Source organism: Emys orbicularis, chromosome 3 (assembly GCF_028017835.1).
Source record: "Emys orbicularis isolate rEmyOrb1 chromosome 3, rEmyOrb1.hap1, whole genome shotgun sequence".
NCBI lineage: Eukaryota > Metazoa > Chordata > Testudines > Emydidae > Emys > Emys orbicularis.
Window position 1 is genome coordinate 1,107,333 of NC_088685.1, and position 22,030 is coordinate 1,129,362.

At 55.5% G+C, this 22,030-nt stretch overlaps 1 protein-coding gene across 2 annotated transcripts in view; it reads right to left on the reverse strand.

The window, feature by feature from the left end:
• Nucleotides 1-15,393: 15,393 nt before the first annotated feature.
• The window catches only part of CAD (carbamoyl-phosphate synthetase 2, aspartate transcarbamylase, and dihydroorotase), a 35,641-nt gene continuing 29,004 nt past the window's right edge, over nucleotides 15,394-22,030 (reverse strand). For both annotated transcript variants that reach the window (XM_065400291.1, XM_065400290.1), the window contains 13 exons: nucleotides 21,391-21,581; nucleotides 20,773-20,913; nucleotides 20,513-20,608; nucleotides 20,012-20,117; nucleotides 18,930-18,974; nucleotides 18,327-18,481; nucleotides 18,125-18,199; nucleotides 17,608-17,820; nucleotides 16,947-17,072; nucleotides 16,396-16,551; nucleotides 16,214-16,315; nucleotides 15,601-15,695; nucleotides 15,394-15,499 (listed from right to left, as the gene is read on the reverse strand). In XM_065400291.1, coding sequence (XP_065256363.1) covers nucleotides 15,397-15,499; nucleotides 15,601-15,695; nucleotides 16,214-16,315; nucleotides 16,396-16,551; nucleotides 16,947-17,072; nucleotides 17,608-17,820; nucleotides 18,125-18,199; nucleotides 18,327-18,481; nucleotides 18,930-18,974; nucleotides 20,012-20,117; nucleotides 20,513-20,608; nucleotides 20,773-20,913; nucleotides 21,391-21,581 — 1,604 coding nt within the window. In that variant the 3' untranslated portion in view covers nucleotides 15,394-15,396. The remainder of the gene's footprint in view (nucleotides 15,500-15,600; nucleotides 15,696-16,213; nucleotides 16,316-16,395; nucleotides 16,552-16,946; nucleotides 17,073-17,607; nucleotides 17,821-18,124; nucleotides 18,200-18,326; nucleotides 18,482-18,929; nucleotides 18,975-20,011; nucleotides 20,118-20,512; nucleotides 20,609-20,772; nucleotides 20,914-21,390; nucleotides 21,582-22,030) is intronic.

Genomic DNA, 22,030 nt, shown 5'->3' on the forward strand with positions numbered 1-22,030 from the left:
TCCTAATGGTTCGCTTTTTTGACTGCCGCTGCACATTGAGTGGATGTTTTCAGAGAACTATCCACAATGACGCCAAGATCTTTCTTGAGTGGTAACAGCTAATTTAGCCCCCATCATTTTATCTGTATAGTTGGGATTATGTTTTCCAATATGCATTACTTTGCATTTATCAACATTAAATTTCATCTGCCAATTGGTTGTCCAGTGTGACGTTATTGATTGACATAATCTGTAACTGTATAGATCACTGTTGCGACCACTGTTATATATTTGCAGCAAATATTGTATAAAGGTTGTCGTGTAAGGGGTCTATGGAGAGGTTATGGTTGGCTGATCAGCTATACAATTGACCCATTGAGAGAAGGCAGATACGCCTTGTAACTCAGCAAAGTATGCAGGGACTTGTAGAGAAATCTCTGTATTAACTATCTCTATAAATCTTTATGATGTTGCATTGTGTTATTTTGTATTAAGTATCTTTCTTTATGACATTTTGTATTAAGTATCTTTATGACATTGCATCTTGCATGATGTTATTTTGTATTTCATATGACTTGGCATTGTGCCTCTCTATTTTCATACAACTTTGTATTAGATCCCTATATAGAAAATTGGTAGAAAACTTTGTATCAAATGTTATAGCCCCTAAGGATAGTATAGTTAAAGTAAAAGCCTTTTTGCTAGAAGTAGAATAAGATCTTCCCTCCACTCTGTAATCAATTGCCCTATTGACTGAATGAGGTGTGAATGAGTGAGGCTTGGAAGACACCCACCTCCAGACAGCTACAACAGTTGCAGAGGGAATGAGAGCCAGAGCAAAGGACAATACAACTTGTCAAGTGGGCCCCACAAAGAAGAGCAGACATATTGACGGCCTCAGGGATTAGAAGCAAGCACCTTCTGTAGAAAACACCCTCTTTGAGCAGCATTGGGACAACACCCAGAGAAAAGCAGCACAAAGACCAACGGACACAGACCAATGGACACAGACCCAGATTTTGAATCTGGTCTAGATTTGCATAAGAGGGAAGCTGCTATAAATATGAGGTGTCTTGCAGGAGGACCCCGGGTCTCGTCTTGTCACCATCGGAGCATCGATCCGGATCGGCAGAAGCCCGGCTCCACCCCTCCCCCATCTAACTCACCTGGCCAGTGCAGTTAAGGGGAGCAACTAGTTGGTAACAACAGCAAGACGGAGTGTGTTTATATGTGTGTGTGTGAATGCATGACTGTGATATATATCTCATATGCATATTGTAGAGTATTAATTAATACCTGTATTACTAATAAATGTGGCGTTTTGCCTTAATCCCCCTGAAAAGATCCTGTATAGTACTTTGAGTACAACATTTTGGTGGAGAATTGCGAAAGGGGGAAAGGTACCACGAGCATTTATTGAGTAAAGAAACAAACTTTGATATTGAGTATTGAAAAGTATTGAAAAGTGATCGATCATTAAGGTGTGCACACCCCCGGTGGTAGGAGGCCGGGTATAGAGAGGAGGAGAAGTAGCTTTCTCGCTCCCCCGGTCGTAGAGTGCCGGCAGTAGAAAAGAAGGGAGAAGAATTAAATTTCTTGCTCCAGGCGAAGAGGATAAGCATTGCTGTTGTAATCCCAATAGGAGGTTGGGTATACTAAGAGGTATTAATAAAAAGGATAAGCATTGCTGTTGTAATCCCAATAGGAGGTTGGGTATACCAGAAAATGTTTAAAGTTAAGCAGTCTTTTAAGAAGGCTCCCAGAGAGGGGACTGAAAAATTGGCGTTTGTAAAAAATGTTACCCCTTTTGAACGAATTTTGCAAAAATTTGGACACAGCCCTTGGTCTGATCAAGTGTTAGCTGATGTCCATACGATTTCGGACCTAGAAGATAAATTGGCTCAATATATGTTAATATATAAACCTTCAACCCCAATAAAAAAAGAAGCAGCTGCAGTTTGGCTTCTATGGAAGACCTGTAATGAGGTATTCCTTCGATTGGCTGAATGTGAAAATGAAAAGGAGAAACTGCAGCAAGATTTACAAACCTCTGCTGCAGAAGCAGAGAAGTGGAAATGTTTGTCCATTAGCAGCCAAACCCAGCTAGACTCCCTTAAGGATGGGTACAGAGAGTTAAAACAACACTCTCAAATCTTACAGGAGCATACCAAAGAGAAGGAAAGAATTGAAAAAGAAAATCAGGTATTACAGGGAATGGTCAAAAAGTTAACTTTAGAACAGGGGAAAGCCCCTATTGACCATAGCCACTGTAAATTACTTATCAACCAACTAAAACAAAAAGTGGGATTTGCAAACAGACAAGTTGCAGCAGTAACTTCAGGAGAAGGGATATTTGAAACCCCAGGTGGGGCAGATTTTTTAGACCCCTCTGGAGATTGGGAAGGGGATATTTGGGTAGATTCCCCCTCCGAGAGCCAAAATGCCATTTCAACAATAACGAAGAGAACAGTCACCACCACGAGGGAGGATGGTGGGAGCGAAACAGTAACCACAGTGCCTGTTTCTGCCTCCGATCTCCAGGCCATGGCAAAGTGGCTGGGGATTTTAAAACGGGAAAATTTCTCTAGATGGAGTGTGAATGCTCTTCTACTGGGAGAGAGGGAGGATCTCAACTCACAAGAGCTGCACCGCTTAATGAGCATTTGTGCAGCCCCAGATATGCGGGGGTTTCTAGACAGGTTCAGGATTGGTGAGGATTACCACCTAATGGATGTTCTGACAAAATTTGCAGAACTAATGGGCAGGCGTAATTTCGTGGCCCAAGCCATTGTGATTTCACAGGAAACTGATGAGGACCCCGAAACGTTTTTAACCCGATGGGGTCTCATGCAGATGATGGCTGGCTTAGTTACACGTGATACGGCCACTAAACTGGACCTGGTGCCTTTCAGTGTAGATTCTTTAAGAGAATGTGCTGCCTCCTTACAACCGTTTTATGCAATGAGACTGGGAGTGTGGCAACCCGGCCAGCCTGCCACATTACGGGAACTAAGAGAAATGGTCCGGCAAATACTTACATATTCCGGTCCTGCCCCTACCATAAAAAAGGAACGAGTGGCGTATGTTGCAGCATTAGAGCCCTCAGTTACTTATTCTAATGAAAGCGGCAATAAAGGCATAACTGGGGCACGGGGAACACACACTAGAGGTAGATCTCGGGGTAGAGGGTATTATGGAGGAAGACAAAGGGATAATTTGTACCCAGACCTCCAGAAATTTAAAACAAACACCCCAGCTCCAGGCAAGGAAGAGTTAACTGAAAGAGACGCTCGCCGCATGGCCTGGAAGGTGTTAATGCAATACGGGGCAGATAGAGACAAGTGGGACGGGGCACCCACACAGAACTTATTGGCAGAAGCTTTTAAACTTCAGATGCTTTCTAAGGAGGGGAGAGTAGCGAGCATACTAACACCGACAGCTCCTCTCCCTCCCCCTACTCCTTCTGTATTTACAGACCCCCTCCCATTCCCAGGAGATACGGTATAGGGAGACCCTCTGGATATTGAACCTCCTCCATATGTAGGAGCACCACGTTGGAGGTTCATCAGTAAAATTGCATGGGACCCTGAAGGTCGACCATGTATTTATATCCAGCAGGGCACATGTGCTCCTACATTGGCTTTAATTGACACAGGAGCTGCAGTCTCGCTAATTAGAACTCAGCCACCAGCCGGCACTAGAATCAAACAAGTCACACTGCAGTCCTTTCAAGGGAAGCCCAGTACAGGATGGGAGTGGGCAGAAGTGCCTTTCTCCGTGCAAGGGTTTAGAACCCACGGAGATCTGATCCAGACCCCAGACATGACAAATGATATGATTCTTGGCACAAACTGGCTATTTAAAAATTGCATAGTGATTGATTTACCACGGGGCACTTTATGGAAACTGGACATGCCCCCTCCCCATAAGGGAAAAGTGGAACAGAGGACCCCTCTAACCAAAGGGGGACCAGTAGCCACCACCACAATAACTCAGCAAGCTGAGGTGTGGCGCTCAAAATTCCCCACTGTCTGGACTCAAAAGAAAACGGACTGTGGGAAAATACAGGCTTGTGTAAAAATCATTGGGGATTTGGTACCCCCTCAAAAACAATACCCCTATCCCAAGGAGGCTGAAACACAGTTACAGCAAACAGTCCGGGACTTAGAACAGCAGGGGGTCATTCGAAAAACTAACTCCCCTTTTAACTCTCCTGTCTGGCCAGTCCTCAAGGCAGACGGCAAATCTTGGCGTTTAACTATTGACTATAGGCGTGTTAACAAAGGCACAATCCCTATGGCCCCTATAGTAGCCGATATGACCCAGGTAATTCAAAAGGTTCAGGCTACTTCAAAGTATTTCTCAGTCATTGATTTGGCTAATTGCTTCTTTGCTATCCCATTGCACCCAGACTCACAGGATAGATTTGCCTTCACGGTCAATGGGCAGCAATGGGCATTCCAGCGTCTACCCCAAGGATTTCACAATAGCCCAGCTATAGCTCACAAACATGTCATAGACATGCTGGATCACCTTAGCCCACAAGATCGGTCCTTTGTGTTTTCCTACGTAGATGATATTTTAATTTTGGGGAAACTGAGGCACAGGTACAACGATTAACTGAAAATGTTTTGGCTCTAATTCAAGAGACTGGTTTTAAAGTTAGCTTAGAAAAAGCCCAGTTGGTCCAGTCTCAAGTGACTTATCTAGGCATTGTTATAGGAAAGGAAGGGAGGCAGGTAGATCAACGAAAAGTAAGAGCCCTAATAGAAATGCCGGCTCCTACCGACCAACATTCCCTACGGGTCCTGTTGGGAGGGTTTAATTTTCTAAGACCTCATATTTATAAATATGCTGAGATTACACTGCCCTTGTGGAAACTGCTTAAGAAAAAGGTAAAATGGGAGTGGGGGTCAGAGCAAGAGGAGGCTCTAAGGGTGCTTAAACAAAAAGCCCTGACAGCCCCTGCTCTGCGATTCCCAGATGAGTCCCAGCCGTTTGTAATCCGACTCGCGGCTAACGACCTGGCATTAGCAGCTACTCTCCTCCAAAAGAATGAAGAAGATAAACTGGTCCCGGTAGCTTACGAATCTAGGAAGTTACAGGGGCCAGAAATGAATTTTGATCCCTGTGAGAGGGAATGTTTGGCAGCGGTGTGGGCAGTCCAGTCTTTTGAACCCCTAACTGGAACGGCTCCCCTAACAATCCAAAGTACCCACACCCCTTTAAAGTACATTCTGTCTGGGAAACTGGTTGGGGGCAAGGTCTCAAACACCCGCATGGCTCAGTGGACCCTCACACTGATAAACAGAGGAGTCACCACCGAGACCGTGTCTAGACCTGACCTATTGACTCACGCTCTGATTGAAAAAGGAAATAAACATGACTGCCCCGACGTTACATTAGAGCAAAGAATAGCCCTGATACAGGCACCCCCCTTGGAGGAGCTAGATACCATTGGGATAGAGGGACACGTGTGGTTCACAGATGGGAGCTCAATGGTGCTTAAAGGCATAAGGAAAATTAAATATGCAGCAATTAACTTAGAAGAGGAAATACTACAGGGCTATTTGGATCATGGGTCAGCCCAGCATGCTGAACTCCATGCCATATATCGGGTACTACAGCAATATCAGAACAACCCCAGACCTGTGTTTATCTATGCAGACAGTGATTTCTGTGTCAAGGGAATACAATACTGGATGCATGACTGGGAAAGAAATGGGTGGAAGGCAGCAGATGGGAAAAGCATTTCATATGTAGAGGAGTGGAAATGGATTTACCAATGGGTAACACAACATCCTGGCTGTTTAAAGGTCAGGCATGTAAAGGCACATAGCAGACAGAACACTCCAGAGGCTCTTTGGAATAATAAAGTAGATGGTATAGCACGGCAGTATGATATAGCTGCAGTAGTGACTAGAAGTCAGGAGGGAAAGGTAATGGGGGATCCGCAGTCAATTGATGAATTTATTGATGACAATAACTGTTTACATTCCCCACACAGAACCCCAGGAAAGATAGAAAAACAGGAACTGGTTAATGTTGCACATCAGTTCATGCATGAGGGAGTGGAAGGGACGCTAAGCAGGCTAAGAGAGGTAGCCCAGTGGAAAGGTATGGAAGATGATGTTAAAACTTGGGTTCAAAATTGCATCAGGTGTGCTCAGGATAAAGCCCGGCCACCACATTACCAGCCCCTTATGCACCAGAGACGAGTAGGTCCCTGGCATAGAATACAAATTGACTACATAGACAAATTGCCACGGAGCAAAGAGGGATTCCAGTACCTACTGGTAATCATAGATGCTTTCTCTGGGTGGGTAGAGGCATTCCCCACTAGAAGAAACACCACCACAGAAGCTGCAAAAAAATTATTTACTGAGGTGGTCTGTCGTTATGGAACTCCGGAGATAATAGATTCAGACAATGGAGGAGCATTTGTAGGGGAAATGTTTACTAGCTTATTACAAGCCTTGGGTATTAAACAAAAATTTCACATCCCCTATCGCCCTCAATCATCAGGGCAAGTAGAGCGCATGAACCGCACCATTAAAGAAGCCCTAAGGAAGGTGGTAAGTAATACTGGGAAAAATTGGCCAGAGAAGCTGCCTCTAATTCTGGCTGCCATCCGCAGTAGCAACCGGCTAAAAACAAAAATCCAGCCATTTCAAATTTTATTTGGACAGCCGATGAAACTGATGATTGATCCCACACAGATGGGTTTAGGATCAGGGGAAATAGATGTGGTAACACCACAACATGATTATTTTCAGTGGCTCAAACAATTACAGGAGGACAAATTAACCTTGCAATACCGGATCAATGAGGCCATTGATAAAATGAATAACAGACTCCATAAGCAAAAAGCTGGTAACTCCCAGCTCTGGGAGCCCGGAGATCTGGTTATGTATTTAAAATTGGGTAGAAGGGAGCACAATTTGGAATCTAAATGGATAGGTCCATATTCTATTGTGGACCGGCTCAGCCCTTTGGTGTACCGGATAGATAAACAGGGCAAGCTAAAATGGGCTCATATCTCGCAACTAAAATTGTTTTCTTAAGCTACAGATACCAACACCACTAACGAACCCAAACCAGCAGATGGCGCTCAAGGCATGGAGCATTTGGATTCCAGTAACTTTGATGATAATTCACGCATTGGAAACAGAACAACAACCGGACTTTGAAACAGAGATTTTAAATGGTGACCACTCAAGAATTGTTCTTGAGAGGTCAAAAGGGGGACAATGTAGAGAAATCTCTGTATTAACTATCTCTATAAATCTTTATGATGTTGCATTGTGTTATTTTGTATTAAGTATCTTTCTTTATGACATTTTGTATTAAGTATCTTTATGACATTGCATCTTGCATGATGTTATTTTGTATTTCATATGACTTGGCATTGTGCCTCTCTATTTTCATGCAACTTTGTATTAGATCCCTATATAGAAAATTGGTAGAAAACTTTGTATCAAATGTTATAGCCCCTAAGGATAGTATAGTTAAAGTAAAAGCCTTTTTGCTAGAAGTAGAATAAGATCTTCCCTCCACTCTGTAATCAATTGCCCTATTGACTGAATGAGGTGTGAATGAGTGAGGCTTGGAAGACACCCACCTCCAGACAGCTACAACAGTTGCAGAGGGAATGAGAGCCAGAGCAAAGGACAATACAACTTGTCAAGTGGGCCCCACAAAGAAGAGCAGACATATTGACGGCCTCAGGGATTAGAAGCAAGCACCTTCTGTAGAAAACACCCTCTTTGAGCAGCATTGGGACAACACCCAGAGAAAAGCAGCACAAAGACCAACGGACACAGACCAATGGACACAGACCCAGATTTTGAATCTGGTCTAGATTTGCATAAGAGGGAAGCTGCTATAAATATGAGGTGTCTTGCAGGAGGACCCCGGGTCTCGTCTTGTCACCATCGGAGCATCGATCCGGATCGGCAGAAGCCCGGCTCCACCCCTCCCCCATCTAACTCACCTGGCCAGTGCAGTTAAGGGGAACAACTAGTTGGTAACAACAGCAAGACGGAGTGTGTTTATATGTGTGTGTGTGAATGCATGACTGTGATATATATCTCATATGCATATTGTAGAGTATTAATTAATACCTGTATTACTAATAAATGTGGCGTTTTGCCTTAATCCCCCTGAAAAGATCCTGTATAGTACTTTATAGTACTTTGAGTACAACAGACTTGCCCATGTGACTCCAGACTCCATTTTGCTATAATTTTCCACAGTGAGAACAAAGAGGTGTTCTTACACCTGGAAAAGACTATAAAAGGCTGATGCCTCATCTCCATCTACGCAAAATTATTAATGGACACAAATCTGACATCAGGAATCATAACATTCAAAAACCAGTCGGAGAACACTTTAACCTGTCTGGTCATTCAATGACAGACCTGCGGGTGGCAATTTTGCAACAGAAAAGCTTCAAAAACAGACTCCAAGGAGAGACTGCTGAGCTGGAATTGATATGCAAACTAGATACAATCAACTTAGGCTTGAATAGAGACTGGGAATGGCTGAGCCATTACAAACATTGAATCTATATCCCCTTGTAAGTATTCTCATACTTCTTATAAAATTGTCTGTACTGGGCTATCTTGATTATCATTTAAAAAAAAAAAATTCTCTTACTTAATTGGCCTCTCAGAGTTGGTAAGACAACTCCCACCTTTTCATGCTCTCTGTATGTGTATATATATCTCCTCAATATATGTTCCATTCTATGCATCCGAAGAAGTGGGCTGTAGCCCACGAAATCTTACGCTCAAATAAATTTGTTAGTCTCTAAGGTGCCACAAGTACTCCTGCTCTTTCTGCGGATACAGACTAACACGGCTGCTACTCTGAAACATCTCCAACTTGTCTTCAATCCTGCTTCTTACCTCTGGAGGGACTTTGCTACAAACTGAAGCTCTGAACAAAGGGCTGATGTCCCATCCCAGCTGGGGATGTTCCAGAGACTTGATTTGAACCTGCAGTTTATTCCATCACTGCTACAAGCCTGAACCAAGAACTTTGCCATTACTGTATGTAATTGATTCCATTTAACCAATTCTAGCTCTCATCTCTATCTTTTTCCTTTTATGAATAAACCTTTAGATTTTAGATTCTAAAGGATTGGCAACTGCATGATTTGTGGGTAAGATCTGATTTGTATATTGACCTGGGTCTGGGGCTTGGTCCTTTGGGATCGAGAGAACCTTTTTTCTTTTATTGGGGTATTGGTTTTCATAACCATTTGTCCCCATAATGAGTGGCACTGGTGGTGATACTGGGAAACTGGAGTGTCTAAGGGAATTGCTTGTGTGACTTGTGGTTAGCCAGTGGGTTAAAACCAAAGTCCTCTTTGTCTGGCTGGTTTGGTTTGCCTTAGGGGTGGAAAAACCCCAGTCTTGGGCTGTAACTGCCCTGATTGAAGCAATTTGTCCTGAATTGGAACTCTCAGTTGGGTCCCACCAGAACAGTATCGTTACACCCAGTCACCCAGTTTTGTGAGATCCCTTTGTAACTCTTTGCAATCAGCTTTGGATTTAACTGTCTTGAGTAATTTTATACCTTCTGCAAATTTTGCCACCTCATTGTTTACCCCTTTTCCCAGACCATTTATGAATATGTTGAACAGCCCTGGATCCAGTATAGATCCCTCCATTCTGAAAACTGACTACTTATTTCTACCCTTTTGTGACAAAGTGAGGGATTTTTTCATTTTTTCGTGGTTTGCATGCAGAGGGAGTGGGACTCAGTGTCCCGGGTGTTACTGGTTTAACGAGGTGAGGGGAGAGGGAGTTTGTTGTTACAGAAGACCGGAGAGGGAACTTGGGACCCCAGCCGATGGCCTGGAGGACGGACACCCCAGCGAATGGTGACCTGGTGACCCAGAGACCCAGCTTAGGAGTCGCAGCTGGTTCTGGCCAGTGGGAGAACAATGGGCTGCAAAGAGAGGACCCCAGTGACCTAACCAGCCGGTTCCAGCCAGAGGAGCGAGAGGAGGGCTGAGAGGAGAGGAGGCCCAGGCCACCCTGTTTACAACCCTGTTTACCTGGAGAGAAGACAATGGACAGAGGCGGGGCTTGAGGCCCGGTGATATCAGATGCCCAACTGGGAAGCAGGGGGGCTCGGGGCTGGAGGGAGGGGGCAGGCAGAGCCCACCTGGATGCAGGGAGAGACTTGGATGTGCTGTGCTGAGGGAGGCCAGGCCTGAGGCCCGGAGAGTTTCCTGTGCTGTGTTCAACGCTCAATAAACCCTCCTGTTTTATGCTGGCTGAGAGTCACTCTGGGCTAGAGAACAGGGTGGCATCAACCCCTTCGGGGGTGGAGGCCCGGGGGGTCCAGAGTGAGTGGACTCCCTGAGGGGGCCCACGGCGAGAGACAGACGTGCTGAGGCTCAGAGAGGTGCGGCTCCAGGAGGTGGAGGGGCCTGACCCCCAGGAGAGAGTGGACCCCCGAGAAGGGCTGTCTCACTGAAAGGGGCACCCCCCACGGATTGCACGGGGCCAAGAGTGGGCACGATCTGTGAGTCCGTGACACCTTTGTTTTCTTTTAACTGGTTACTGATCCATGAGAGAACCTTCCCTCTTATTTCATGACAGCTTACTCTGCCTAAGAGCCTTTGGTGAGAGACCGTGTCAAAGGCTTTCTGAAAGTCCAAGTTACACTATCCACTGGATCCCCCTTGTCCACAGAATTCTAATAAAGATTGGTTTCAGAGTAGCAGCCGTGTTAGTCTGTATCCGCAAAAAGAACAGGAGTATTTGTGGCACCTTAGAGACTAACAAATTCGAAAGCTTATGCTCAAATACATTTGTTAGTAACATAAGAACATAAGAAAGGCCGTACTGGGTCAGACCAAAGGTCCATCTAGCCCAGTATCTGTCTACCGACAGTGGCCAATGCCAGGTGCCCCAGAGGGAGTGAACCTAACAGGCAATGATCAAGTGTTCTCTCTCCTGCCATCCATCTCCATCCTCTGACGAACAGAGGCTAGGGACACCATTCTTACCCATCCTGGCTAATAGCCATTTATGGACTTAGCCACCATGAATTTATCCAGTCCCCTTTTAAACACTGTTATAGTCCTAGCCTTCACAACCTCCTCATGTAAGGAGTTCCACAAGTTGACTGTGCGCTGCGTGAAGAAGAACTTCCTTTTATTTGTTTTAAACCTGCTGCCTATTAATTTCATTTGGTGACCCCTAGTTCTTGTATTATGGGAATAAGTAAATAACTTTTCCTTATCCACTTTCTCAACATCACTCATGATTTTATATACCTCTATCATGTCCCCCCTTAGTCTTCTCTTTTCCAAACTGAAGAGTCCTAGCCTCTTTAATCTTTCCTCATATGGGACCCTCTCTAAACCCTTAATCATTTTAGTTGCTCTTTTCTGAACCTTTTCTAGTGCTAGAAAAGTGGGACCAGCCCCACAGGCCCTGGCACGGAACGTGCTGCCCTGGCTGAGTGCCGCCCCCCCAGCTGTGACAGCCCCCCCCCACTTGTGGCACCTTAGTACTTGTCTCTAAGGTGCCACAAGTACTCCTGTTCTTTTTAATAAAGATTGGTGAGACGTGCTTTCCCTTTACAAAAGCAGTGTTGACTCTTCCCCAACAGATTGTGTTCATCTAGGTGTCTGGTAATTCTGTTCTTTACTCTAGTTTCAACCAATATGGGTCTAGTTGTCTCAAGTTAGGCAAAATAATTTGAAAATTTTGGCCCTGGTTTGCAATCCTGAGGAGGTCTTTGATGCGTGCAAAAGGCACTACACAGTATCAAATCAGTAACAATGAAAAAATGAAAAGATTCTGAATAATGCTACCAAAAAGTAAGTAATGAAAATGCTACTTACTAACTGATCCCCAGATTTAGGGCGGGGAAGGAATTTCCCCGGGTCAGGTTGGCAGAGACCCGGGGGGGGGGGGGGGGGGTTCGCCTCCCTCTGCAGCCTGGGGCCCGGGTCACTCGCTGGTTTGAACTAGTGTGAATGGTGGAGTCTCTGTCACGTGAACTCTTTAAACCATGATTTGAGGCCGTCAGTGACTCAGCCGGAGGCTCTGGGTCTATCACAGGGGTGGGTGGGTAAGGTTCTGTGGCCTGCCATGTGTAGGAGGTCAGACAAGATGATCACGATTGGCCCGTCTGGCCCTAAAGTCTCTCGAGTCCAAGGGCTGTGGCTGCAGGCAACAAATCCACCCAGCGAGAGGCTGGCTGCCCCAGCTGCTGGGGAGCCTCTGGCAGAGATTTAATGAGAGCCGAAATGCCCTTAGCTGGTCTCTTCTCCCTGCCCGCGTGCCCCAGTGCTGGGGGCTGAGAGGGGGCAGGAGGAGAAGCCAGGGAAGAGGATTTTCTTTTCAAGCTCTTAATGGAAAAGTGTCCAGGTGACCGGCCTCAAACTGCACCCCCTGCCCTGAAGCTCCTCACATGGGCCCGGTACAGACACCTTCCCCACCCTCTGGATGAAGGGCTGGCCCCAGGCAGTGCGGGGTTGCCAGACTTGGCCTGGTCTCCCCTCTCTGAGAGCGCCGGCACCTCACAGGAAGGGGTGAGACCCCTCGTGCCTTGCACATGCCGAGCCCAGTGCTGTGCCCCAGATGCTGCCCCATCTCCTGCACAGCTCACCCAGCCGCCCCGCACGCTGTCACTGGCGGAGGACACACGCGAGAGAAGCGGGGCCGCTAAGAGGAGGCACTTTCTGGGCGGTCCCGGTCTCTGGACAGTCTCGGGAGGTGGGGGCACTTGGGGGAGCCGGACCAGCCCAGGGACCCCAGGGAGGGCTGCAGACTCTGGGGCGTCAGGGTCAGTCCTGCTCCCCAGCGCTGGGGAGAGCCCTGGGGTGCTGCGCTCAGCTCCCAGCACCTCATTCCCAGCGGGACCCCCCAGCTCGCGGGGAGCTCGGAGACCAGCCCCACAGGCCCTGGCACGGAACGTGCTGCCCTGTCTGAGTGCCGCCCCCCCAGCTGTGACAGCCCCCCCCGCTGCACCATGTGACCTGAGCCCCCCCACTGCCCCCCGTGACCTGCCCCCACCCCCCACTGCACCATGTGACCTGAGCCCCCCACTGCCCCCCGTGACCTGCCCCCACCCCCCACTGCACCATGTGACCTGAGCCCCCCCACTGCCCCCCGTGACCTGCCCCCACCCCCCACTGCACCATGTGACCTGAGCCCCCCGCCCCCGGCCAGGACCTGCCCGACGTGACCCCGCCACGCTGACCGACCCCCCCCCGAGCCGGCTCCCCTGGTGAGAAAAACACGCGGGTCCCGGGACAAAACGCGCGATGACGTCACTAACACCGCCCATCCCCCCTACCTGTGCTACCGCCTCCGGCCCGCCCCTCCGCAGCCTATTGGTGCAGTGGGAAGTGACGCCACACACACTTCCGGTTACTCGGCACTAGAGTCACGTGACTTCCGGTCACATGCACAATCGGACGGGCTTTATACATCACGTGACAGTCAAACCCCGGCCCCCCGGGGGCGGAGGGGCTGAGCCGGGCACCCAACACGCCCCCCCCCCCCCCGACCTGCCGGGGGCTCCCAGCCCGTGTCCCGGCCCCACTCCCCGAGCCACCCTCTGGGCAGGGTAACACCGCGCCCCGCAGGGCGGGAGCGGGGGATGGAGCTGCCCCCCCCCCCCCCCCCCCGCGACAGCACGGAGCCCCTCCCCCGTCCGGCTCGGGCGGCCCCCCCCCGGAGCCAGACACGAGCCTAGAGCCCAGATGAGAGGAAGAAAAGATCGAGACACAGGGTGGGGCGTCACTGGCAGAGCACAACCCCCCCGCACACACACACACACACACACAGTGCGAAATAATGGGACAAACTGCGGCCCGACTGATGGACAAATGCCTCAATCTAGGGACGGCCCCACTTTTATGGGGACATCTGGTCACCCTACACGAGCCCGGCCCCAGCCTGAGGCCCTGCGCCGCCCCCCAGGGACGTCCCACGCAGGGCTCGCCCACCCTGCCCCCATCTCACCACTGCCCAGAGCCGTGTGGGGCCCAGGATACGGGGGCTTGTGGCCAGGCCTGGGGACGACAGCGGGAGGCTGGGGCTAGCTCGGGGGGAGGGGAGTATGGGGAGCAGCACTGGGGAATGTTTACTAGCACCCCAACCTCGCTGCTCAACTGGCACTAGGCCCAGGACTCCTGCGTTCTGCTCCGTGTCTGCCCTGGCCCACTCGCACCCCTGGGCTTAGGGGCCCTGTGATGGATGTAGCCCCACTTCACCGCTCCTTCCCCTTCGCCCCATTGCTTTTCTCCATCCATCCTTCTATGAATAAACATTGCCCTTGCCCCTTGTCATTGCACGCGTCAGATTCACTGCATTCACCTCCGGGGCTAGAACAGGAGTTTCCCAGTCGCGTTCTTCGCCGGAGCTGGCTGCAGCACGCACTCCATCTCGGGCACCAGGTCGCACTCAGCCCGAGCAGGGCAGGCTCTGGGGGAAGGAACGGGACAGGCTGCAGCGTTCGAGCGCCGCCCAGCAGCTCCTCCGGACAGACGACACGGGCAGGGGGTGCATTCAGCTCGGTTTATTAAACCCAAGGAAAGCCATTCAGTTCACAGTGGTGTGTGTAGAAAAGTCACTGAACAGATGCCGCTCGCCCCCCCGCCATGGGGCCAGCAGTGCCCAAGGCAGAACGCGCTCTGCCCCTCCATGTGCTCAAGGCCAGAGTCACACCCAGGGACATGGCTTGTGGGGGACTAAGCTCCTGCTACAAGAGACTGGGGCTGCTCAGCAAGTGGAGGAAAGGGGGAGGGAGACCTGGAGAAAAGAGCCCCCCTGCCTCCTTCTCCATGACCCCCATGACCCGGGGGGCTGAAGCAGGAGGGGCAGAGGAGGCCAGGAGGGGCCTGGGTTAGCTGGAGCCAGAGGGTATGCCTATGCTGGGAAGGGAGATGGTCCGGGGGGCGGGCTAGGCCGGGGAACAGCCTGGGCTCCACTAACAGCCGCCGCAGGGAGCCAGCCCTGGACCCCGGCTGGAGGACGACAGGTACCCAGAGAAGCCAGCAGGTGCCACCCCAACCCAGATACCAAGGAGCTTGTGAGCCCCACAGTCTGGGGAAGGGGATGGGGCATCCTGCAGGTTTTAATGCCCTGGGGCAGCACCCCCCCATCACTCCCTCCCCACAGCACATGCAGGCTGATCTGCCCCCTGGAATGATAGAAGTATGACCCGTTCTGAGCCTCAACCAGCCAGCTGGCACGCCCCGCCCGCTGCCCAGCCCCAGCCACCCTGGGAAGGAGTGGGTCAGCGGGAGGCCTTGCTCAGTACAGTCCCTGTCGCACGTGGGAGGGAAGGAGCTGGGTCCGTCCGTGAGTCCGTCCATCGCTAACCAGGTCTGGAGTACTGGGGTTCCTGCCGCCGCTGGCACTGCCCTGGCTGGGGGCCCTAGTACCTGCCCAGCACCGTGGCCAGCAGTGCCATCCGGATGTACATGCCGTTCTCAGCCTGGCGGAAATAGGCTGCCCGGGGGTCCGAGTCCACCTCCACACTAGGGGGCAAGGGGAGAGTCACTGCTAGGCACTGGAGAGCCCCCCACCAGGGTGCAGGGACCCCGGAGCCAGCCACAGCCCCCAGCCCAGCGCCCCTCACCTGATCTCATTGACGCGAGGCAGCGGGTGCATGACCACCATCCTCTTCTTGGCTCTGGTCATGATGTGCGGGGTGAGGATGAACTGCCCGAAGCACTGACCGGGGGGAGAGGCTGTTAGCACCCCAAGGATGGGCAGGACCATGGGCATCACTGCTCCTCCCTGGCACGGCCGCCCCACAACCCTACCGCTCTCGGGACCCCCCACTGCCCCCGAGGTCCCCAGGTGCCTTGCCACCCCCTCCCCCCCCACCTGGTCACCCCACTGCCCTCGGGATCCAGGTGCCTTGTCACCCCCCCCACCTGGTCACCCCACTGCCTTGGGGGCCTTGCCACCCCACCCAGTCACCCCTCCACCCTGCCCCACTGCCCCCAGGGCACCCCCGCACCCCGCAGCCTAGTCATTGCACTGCCCTGTCCCGCCATCCGGGCCCGGTCGCCCCTCACCCAGTCACCCCCAGGGCACTGTCACCCCCCTCCATCCTTTTCAATCCCCTGGGCAGCAACGAAGGGGCCTAGAGGCACAGCAAGGCTCCCGCAGCCAAGCCCCACCCCGGGGCCAGAGCAGCTGCAGGAAGCAGCTCGCAGGCCCCGTGGGGCAGCGCCTACACTCACCGCCTCGTACTCCTGCACGGAGTCGAACCGCTCCTTCTGGATGCGGGTGACGTACAGCACGTCCGTGTCGGGGAGAGCCTCCTCGATGCTGTCGAACTCCTCCTGGGAAGGGCAGGGCGTTAGTGCGGGGCGGGGGCATCGCTGGGCGCAGGAGCGGGGTCCCTGGCACGCAGCGGGCTCACCTGCTTGATGCCCTTGGAGGCTACGAAGTGGATGATGTCGGCGGGCATGCGGAGGTCGCGGGGCGTGACGTAGCGCAGGTTGACGCGGTACTGCGTCAGGAGGCAGGCCAGCGAGTGCACCGTGCGCCCGTGCTTCAGGTCCCCCACCATGGTGATCTGGGGAGAGACAGCAGCACCCTGGAGCCCGGCCAGCAGGGGGCAGCGCTCGCATGGCTGCACGGGACTCCTGGGGGGGTCTGGGGCCATGGGGGTCCGAGCTGAGACCCAGCGCAGCAACTCCCCGCTTCCCTCTGGCTGCATGGGCCTGAGCCCCCAGCCTGGGGCCCTGGACTTAGAGCGAGGACCCAGTGCAGTGACCCCCCACACACACACCTGGCTGCACAGGACTCCGGGGGGGGGTCTGGGGCCATGGGGGTCCGAGCTGAGACCCAGCGCGGCAAACCCCCCTTCCCCCTCAGCTGCATGGGCCTGAGCCCCCAGCCTGCGGCCCTGGAGTCAGAGCCAAGACCTGGCGCAGTGTGGGGGCACCTCGCCCGGCCCGGCCCCCTTACCGTCATGCCGTTGACGGTGCCGAGCTCCTCGCGGATGGTGAAGATGTCCAGCAGGGCCTGCGTGGGGTGCTCCCCGACGCCATCCCCGGCATTGATCACCGGCTTCCGGCAGTGCTTGGCAGCGAGCTGCAAACGAGACACGGGCTGGGCACGGGGGGGGCTGCTCACGGCCAGCCACAGCCCCACCCCACGGGGCCGAGCGCAGCCACAGCCCCTCCCCCCCGCCCCCGATGCACGGGGCCGAGCGCAGCCACAGCCCCTCCCCCCGCCCCCGATGCATGGGGCCGAGCGCAGCCACAGCCCCTCCCCCCGCCCCCGATCCACGGAGCCGAGCACAGCCACAACCCATCCCCCACCCCATGGGGCAGGGCACAGCCACAGCCCGTCCCCCTGCCCCGATCCGTGGGGCTGAGCACCAAGAAGGGCGGGGCTCATGGCCAGCCACAATCCACCCCCCATCCCGCCACCAACCCATGGGGCTGGGCATGGGGGGAGTCCGTCTCACTCCCAGTCACAGCCCATCCCCCTCCCGCCCTATGGGGGCGGGGGGGGGGGGGGGCGCGCTCATGCCCAGTCACAACCCATTTCCCCCCATTGCCTCCCTTGCTGGCCCCTGCTTCCCTGGAGGACGGGGGCTGACCTGGCCCTTGGGGCCCCTCACCTCCACAGCCCCCGGCTGGGGGTGGCGCAGCACCAGCACGTCCGCGTAACAGCACATGGTCTGCACCGAGTCGGCCAGGGACTCGCCCTTCTGGGCCGAGGACGTGGACTCGGAGAAGGCCAGGACGGAGCCCCCCAGGCGGTACATGGCCGCCGCGAAGGAGCTGCTGGTCCTGGTGCTCACCTCGTAGAACATGGAGGCCATGACCTTCCCCTGCAGGGGAGGGGAGACCGTGAGCACGGCGAGGCCCCGATCCCCCCCAGCCCCTCTCACAGCCCCGATCCCCCCATATCCCCCTCCATGGCAGTGCTCCGATCCCCTCAGCTCCCCCACAGTGGGGTCCCAATCCTCCACCCCAGCCCCCCCTCACGGCAGGGCCCCCATCGCAACTCCCCCCCACACACAGTGGGGTCCCAATCCCCCCCAGCACCCACCCCGATCCTGCCCCGCAGTGAGGCCAGGCTCCCCTTCCCTGCCCCAATCCCTCCCCCCACAGTGCCCGGCCGGCCTGGCTCACCTTGAGGATGTCCAGGCTCCGCTCCTTCTGCACCAGCATGCGTAGGGTGTGCGCCACATTGAAGAGGTGGGACATCTGGAACGAGACAGCGGTCAGCCGGGTGCCGCACGCACTCCCCCCACAGGCCCTGCCCCGGCTCGGCTTCCTCCCCCAGCCCAGGCTCCCCGGGGAGAGCCCCCAGCCGCCCCTCGCTGCGCGGTACCTGCTCCTTGGTGAACTGCTTGACGGAGAGGACATGCTGCCCAACGAGCGGGTGCAGCAGCGGGGAAGTCTGCGGGTGGGGCGCGCTCGGGGGCGACGTCTGTCTGGGCAGCAGCCCCGGTGGGTAGCAGCAGCTGTCCTGGGTCACAGCCAGATCTGCAGCACCAAGCGCAGGCATCAGCGAGCTCCGGGGCAATGGGGCGGGAGGGAGACGTCCCACCAACCTCGTGGCTGGAGGGGAGGCTCTGCCCCCTACCCCCGCCCCACGGCACAGCCTGGGGCTCCCACCCCCACACACAGCCCAGAGCATGGACCGCAGCTCCCACCTGCCCAGCTCCTGGGGCCTCCTCGCCACCCCTGCTGGCCAAGCCAGGGGGTGGCCCCGGCCCGGGGGGGCCCCAGGCCAGTGGGGAGCTGCATGCACAGCCACCGATGGGGCAGAGTCACCAACTGCAGCCCGCAGCCTCCCCGAGAGCAGCATCTGGCGACCCACTCAGGCCCCTGCGCAGATGGTTCAGACCATCTCTCCCTGGCCCTAGGGGCCCCAGCCTGGCACCACCCCGCTGGACCTCAGTCCCCAGACCCCACGTGGGACAGGACAAACCTGGCTCGCTGGCCTTCTTGGTGGCCTTTTCTCTCACGTCCTCGGCTGGCGACAGGCGTGCGGGGACACACAACACGGTTAGACACGGCGGCTACGAGCGCTGCACCACCCGGTCCTGCACCACCACTCATCCTGCATTGCTGTCTCCGGCCATGGGCAGCAGCTCCACACACAGACAGGCCGACGCGGGGAGGCGCCCGGGCACCCTGGGGCCCCACCCTTCTCTAGGCAGTGGGAGGGGGACGGGCCTCACACCCATGGGATGGGCGCCCTGGAGACGCTGAAGCCTGCATGCTCTGGCCCAGCTGGCTCCATGCGGGACACAGCGCCGGGGGGGAGGGGGAGGCACCCAACAGCAGGACTTTGGAGCAGAGCCCGGAGCTGGAGCGCGGGGCAGCTCCGGAGCAGTGGAGCTGCAGGTTTTTGGCTGGAGCTGGAGCGGCGCCGAAGCCCAGCTCCAAAGCCCTGCCCAACAGAAACAGCACCAGGAAGAACCCAGCTTGCCCAGGGGAGGAGCTGCCGGGGCCATCGAGGAGAGCTGGGGGGCTGTCCCCACGCCCAGCAAGACACCCACACAGGGGGCTGGCGCGGGAGCAGAGCGCTGGCACGGTGCTAAGGGACCCTCCTCGCTGTCCGGGGAGGGGAATCCGGGAGGTGCCAGGGCCAGAGCTTGGTCAGGGACGTAGGCACAATGAACTGCCCCATCTCAGCCACCTCCCCCCGGGGCACCAGTGGGGAGGCCTGGATCCCGTGGGAGGGTGGGGGGGCTGGAATGGGGGCTGCAGTATGAGCAGGTGGCTGAAGCTCTGAGAGCCTCCCTCCCCCCTTCCCCCCCGCGTTGGAGCCCAGCCCCCCTCCTGTGGACACCCTGGGGCTGGGGAGGGGAACGACGACAGACGGACACGCACACTCATTGGCTGCTGCTCAGGTCACTCCGGGCAGGCCCCACCCCAGCACATTCCACGTGGTTCCAGGGGTGGGGCTGGGATGAGCCCCCAGCTGGATTCGCACAGGGGCCCAGCCAGAGCCCTGGGGCCGGGGAAGCGCCTGGCCCTGCTGCTCCAGCCCCACATGTGCCTCACCTGGCAGGCCGGGGTCCGAGGCCCGGTGGATGCGGGGCGGCAGGTGGAAGCGCCCGTCTCCCACGGGCCCCGCTCGCCGGGGGCTGGACGCTCGGCTACGCAGGGTCTCGCTCTGCACCGTGTGCCTCGGGCGCTCGGGGGTCTGCAACGCCATGGGATGGTGAGGAGGGGTCAGCGCTGCTGGCACGGGGAATGCCCCCCCAGCACTGCCCCGCCTGTCTCCCCCCCCACCTCCTGCCAGCCCCGCCCCCGGCACCACCCCCACCTGCCCCCCCGCCTCCCACCAGGCCCACCCCCGGCACAGCCCCCACCACCTCCCCCCGCACTGCCAAACCACCAATCCCACATGCTGCTTCCTCCCGGTGCCCTGGCCAGTCCATCCCCCCACTCCAGGCCCACGCCCAGCATCGTGCAGACAGGATCAGGGCACCGGCAGGCTCCTCCCCCGCACAGGGAGATGGTGAGTGACAGCCAGGCAGACACCCCCCCCCCCCCCGGTACCTTCAGAGTCTCATTGGCTGGGGCAGGAGGCGGCACAGTCACTGCCCCCGTGGGCCATTTCCTCACATCCTGGCCGTAACCGGGGGGCACCAGCACCTGCAGGACACAGACACTCAGCGGGGAGGGAGCCAAGACCCAGGCTGAGATGGGGGGGGCGTGGGGGGCTGGGCTCCACCCCAGCTGGCTCGCCCCCCCACTCGGCAGCACAGCCCAGTGTCTCAGGTGACCCCAGAAGCCCCCGCCCTCCCCCCTGCCCTTACCTGCCCGTCGATGTAGGCAACCTCCCCACGCAGGATCACCCTCCGCACCGTCCCCTTCACCTTCGTGCCCTTGAACGGCGTCCACTGGCACTTGCTGAAGGCCATGTGGCTGGGGACGATCCACTCGTGCTCCAGGTCCACCTGGCCGGGGGGCAGAGCCGGGTCAGGCTGGGGTGGGGGGCAGGCCCAGGGACAGTGGGTGGCACATCAGGGTTGGGTCTGGGCTCTGGTTGGGAGCTCGTCGGGGTGGGGCTAGGCCCAGGGAGGGCAGCGCATTGGGGGCAGGCCCAGGAGGGCGGGTGGTGGGGCAGGGCCCGGGAGGGCAGCAGGGTGGGGCTCCGGCGCTCACGTCTGGCAGCTGTTCGGGGTGGGGCTGGACCCAGGGAGGGCAGCGCATTGGGGACAAGCCTAGGAGGGCGGGTGGGGCAGGGCAGGGAGGCAGCAGCGCCGGACCAGGCCCAAGCTCCGGCTGGGCGCTCATGTCTGGCAGCTGTTCAGCAGGGCCCAGCCATTTGCTCCTCAGCTCCCCCGAGTCCCCAGGGCTCAACGATGCCAGGGGCCCAGCCCAGCGCCATTCCCATGGGGCACGACCCCCCCATTGGGCACGCCCCCCCCCACCTCGATGTAGGTGTCGTCCTGCGCGGGCAGGGAGAAGATCTTGCGGGGGTTCTCGTAGAGGCGCTTGACCACATCCTCGATGGCGAGGCGCCCCTCGGAGACGGCCGTCAGCAGCAGGGGCAGCATGGTCTCCAGGCCGGGGTAACCTGGGGGTGGCTCCTTCCCTTCCTTCTCTTCCACCGTGTGGGGGGCTACGGGCACAAAGGAGGTGTTCAGGGGGCCCAGCCCCTCCTCCCCACTCTGCTGCCCCCCTCGCTGATGAAGTTCAACAAGGACAAGTGCAGAGTCCTGCACTTAGGACGGAAGAATCCCATGCACTGCTACAGACTAGGGACCGAGTGGCTAGGCAGCAGTTCTGCAGAAAAGGACCTAGGGGTTACAGTGGACGAGAAGCTGGATATGAGTCGACAGTGTGCCCTTGTTGCCAAGAAGGCTAACGGCATTTTGGGCTGTATAAGTAGGGGCATTGCCAGCAGATCGAGGGACGTGATCGTTCCCCTTTATTCGACATTGGTGAGGCCTCATCTGGAGTACTGTGTCCAGTTTTGGGCCCCACACTACAAGAAGGATGCGGAAAAATTGGAAAGAGTCCAGCGGAGGGCAACAAAAATGATTAGGGGGCTGGAGCACATGACTTATG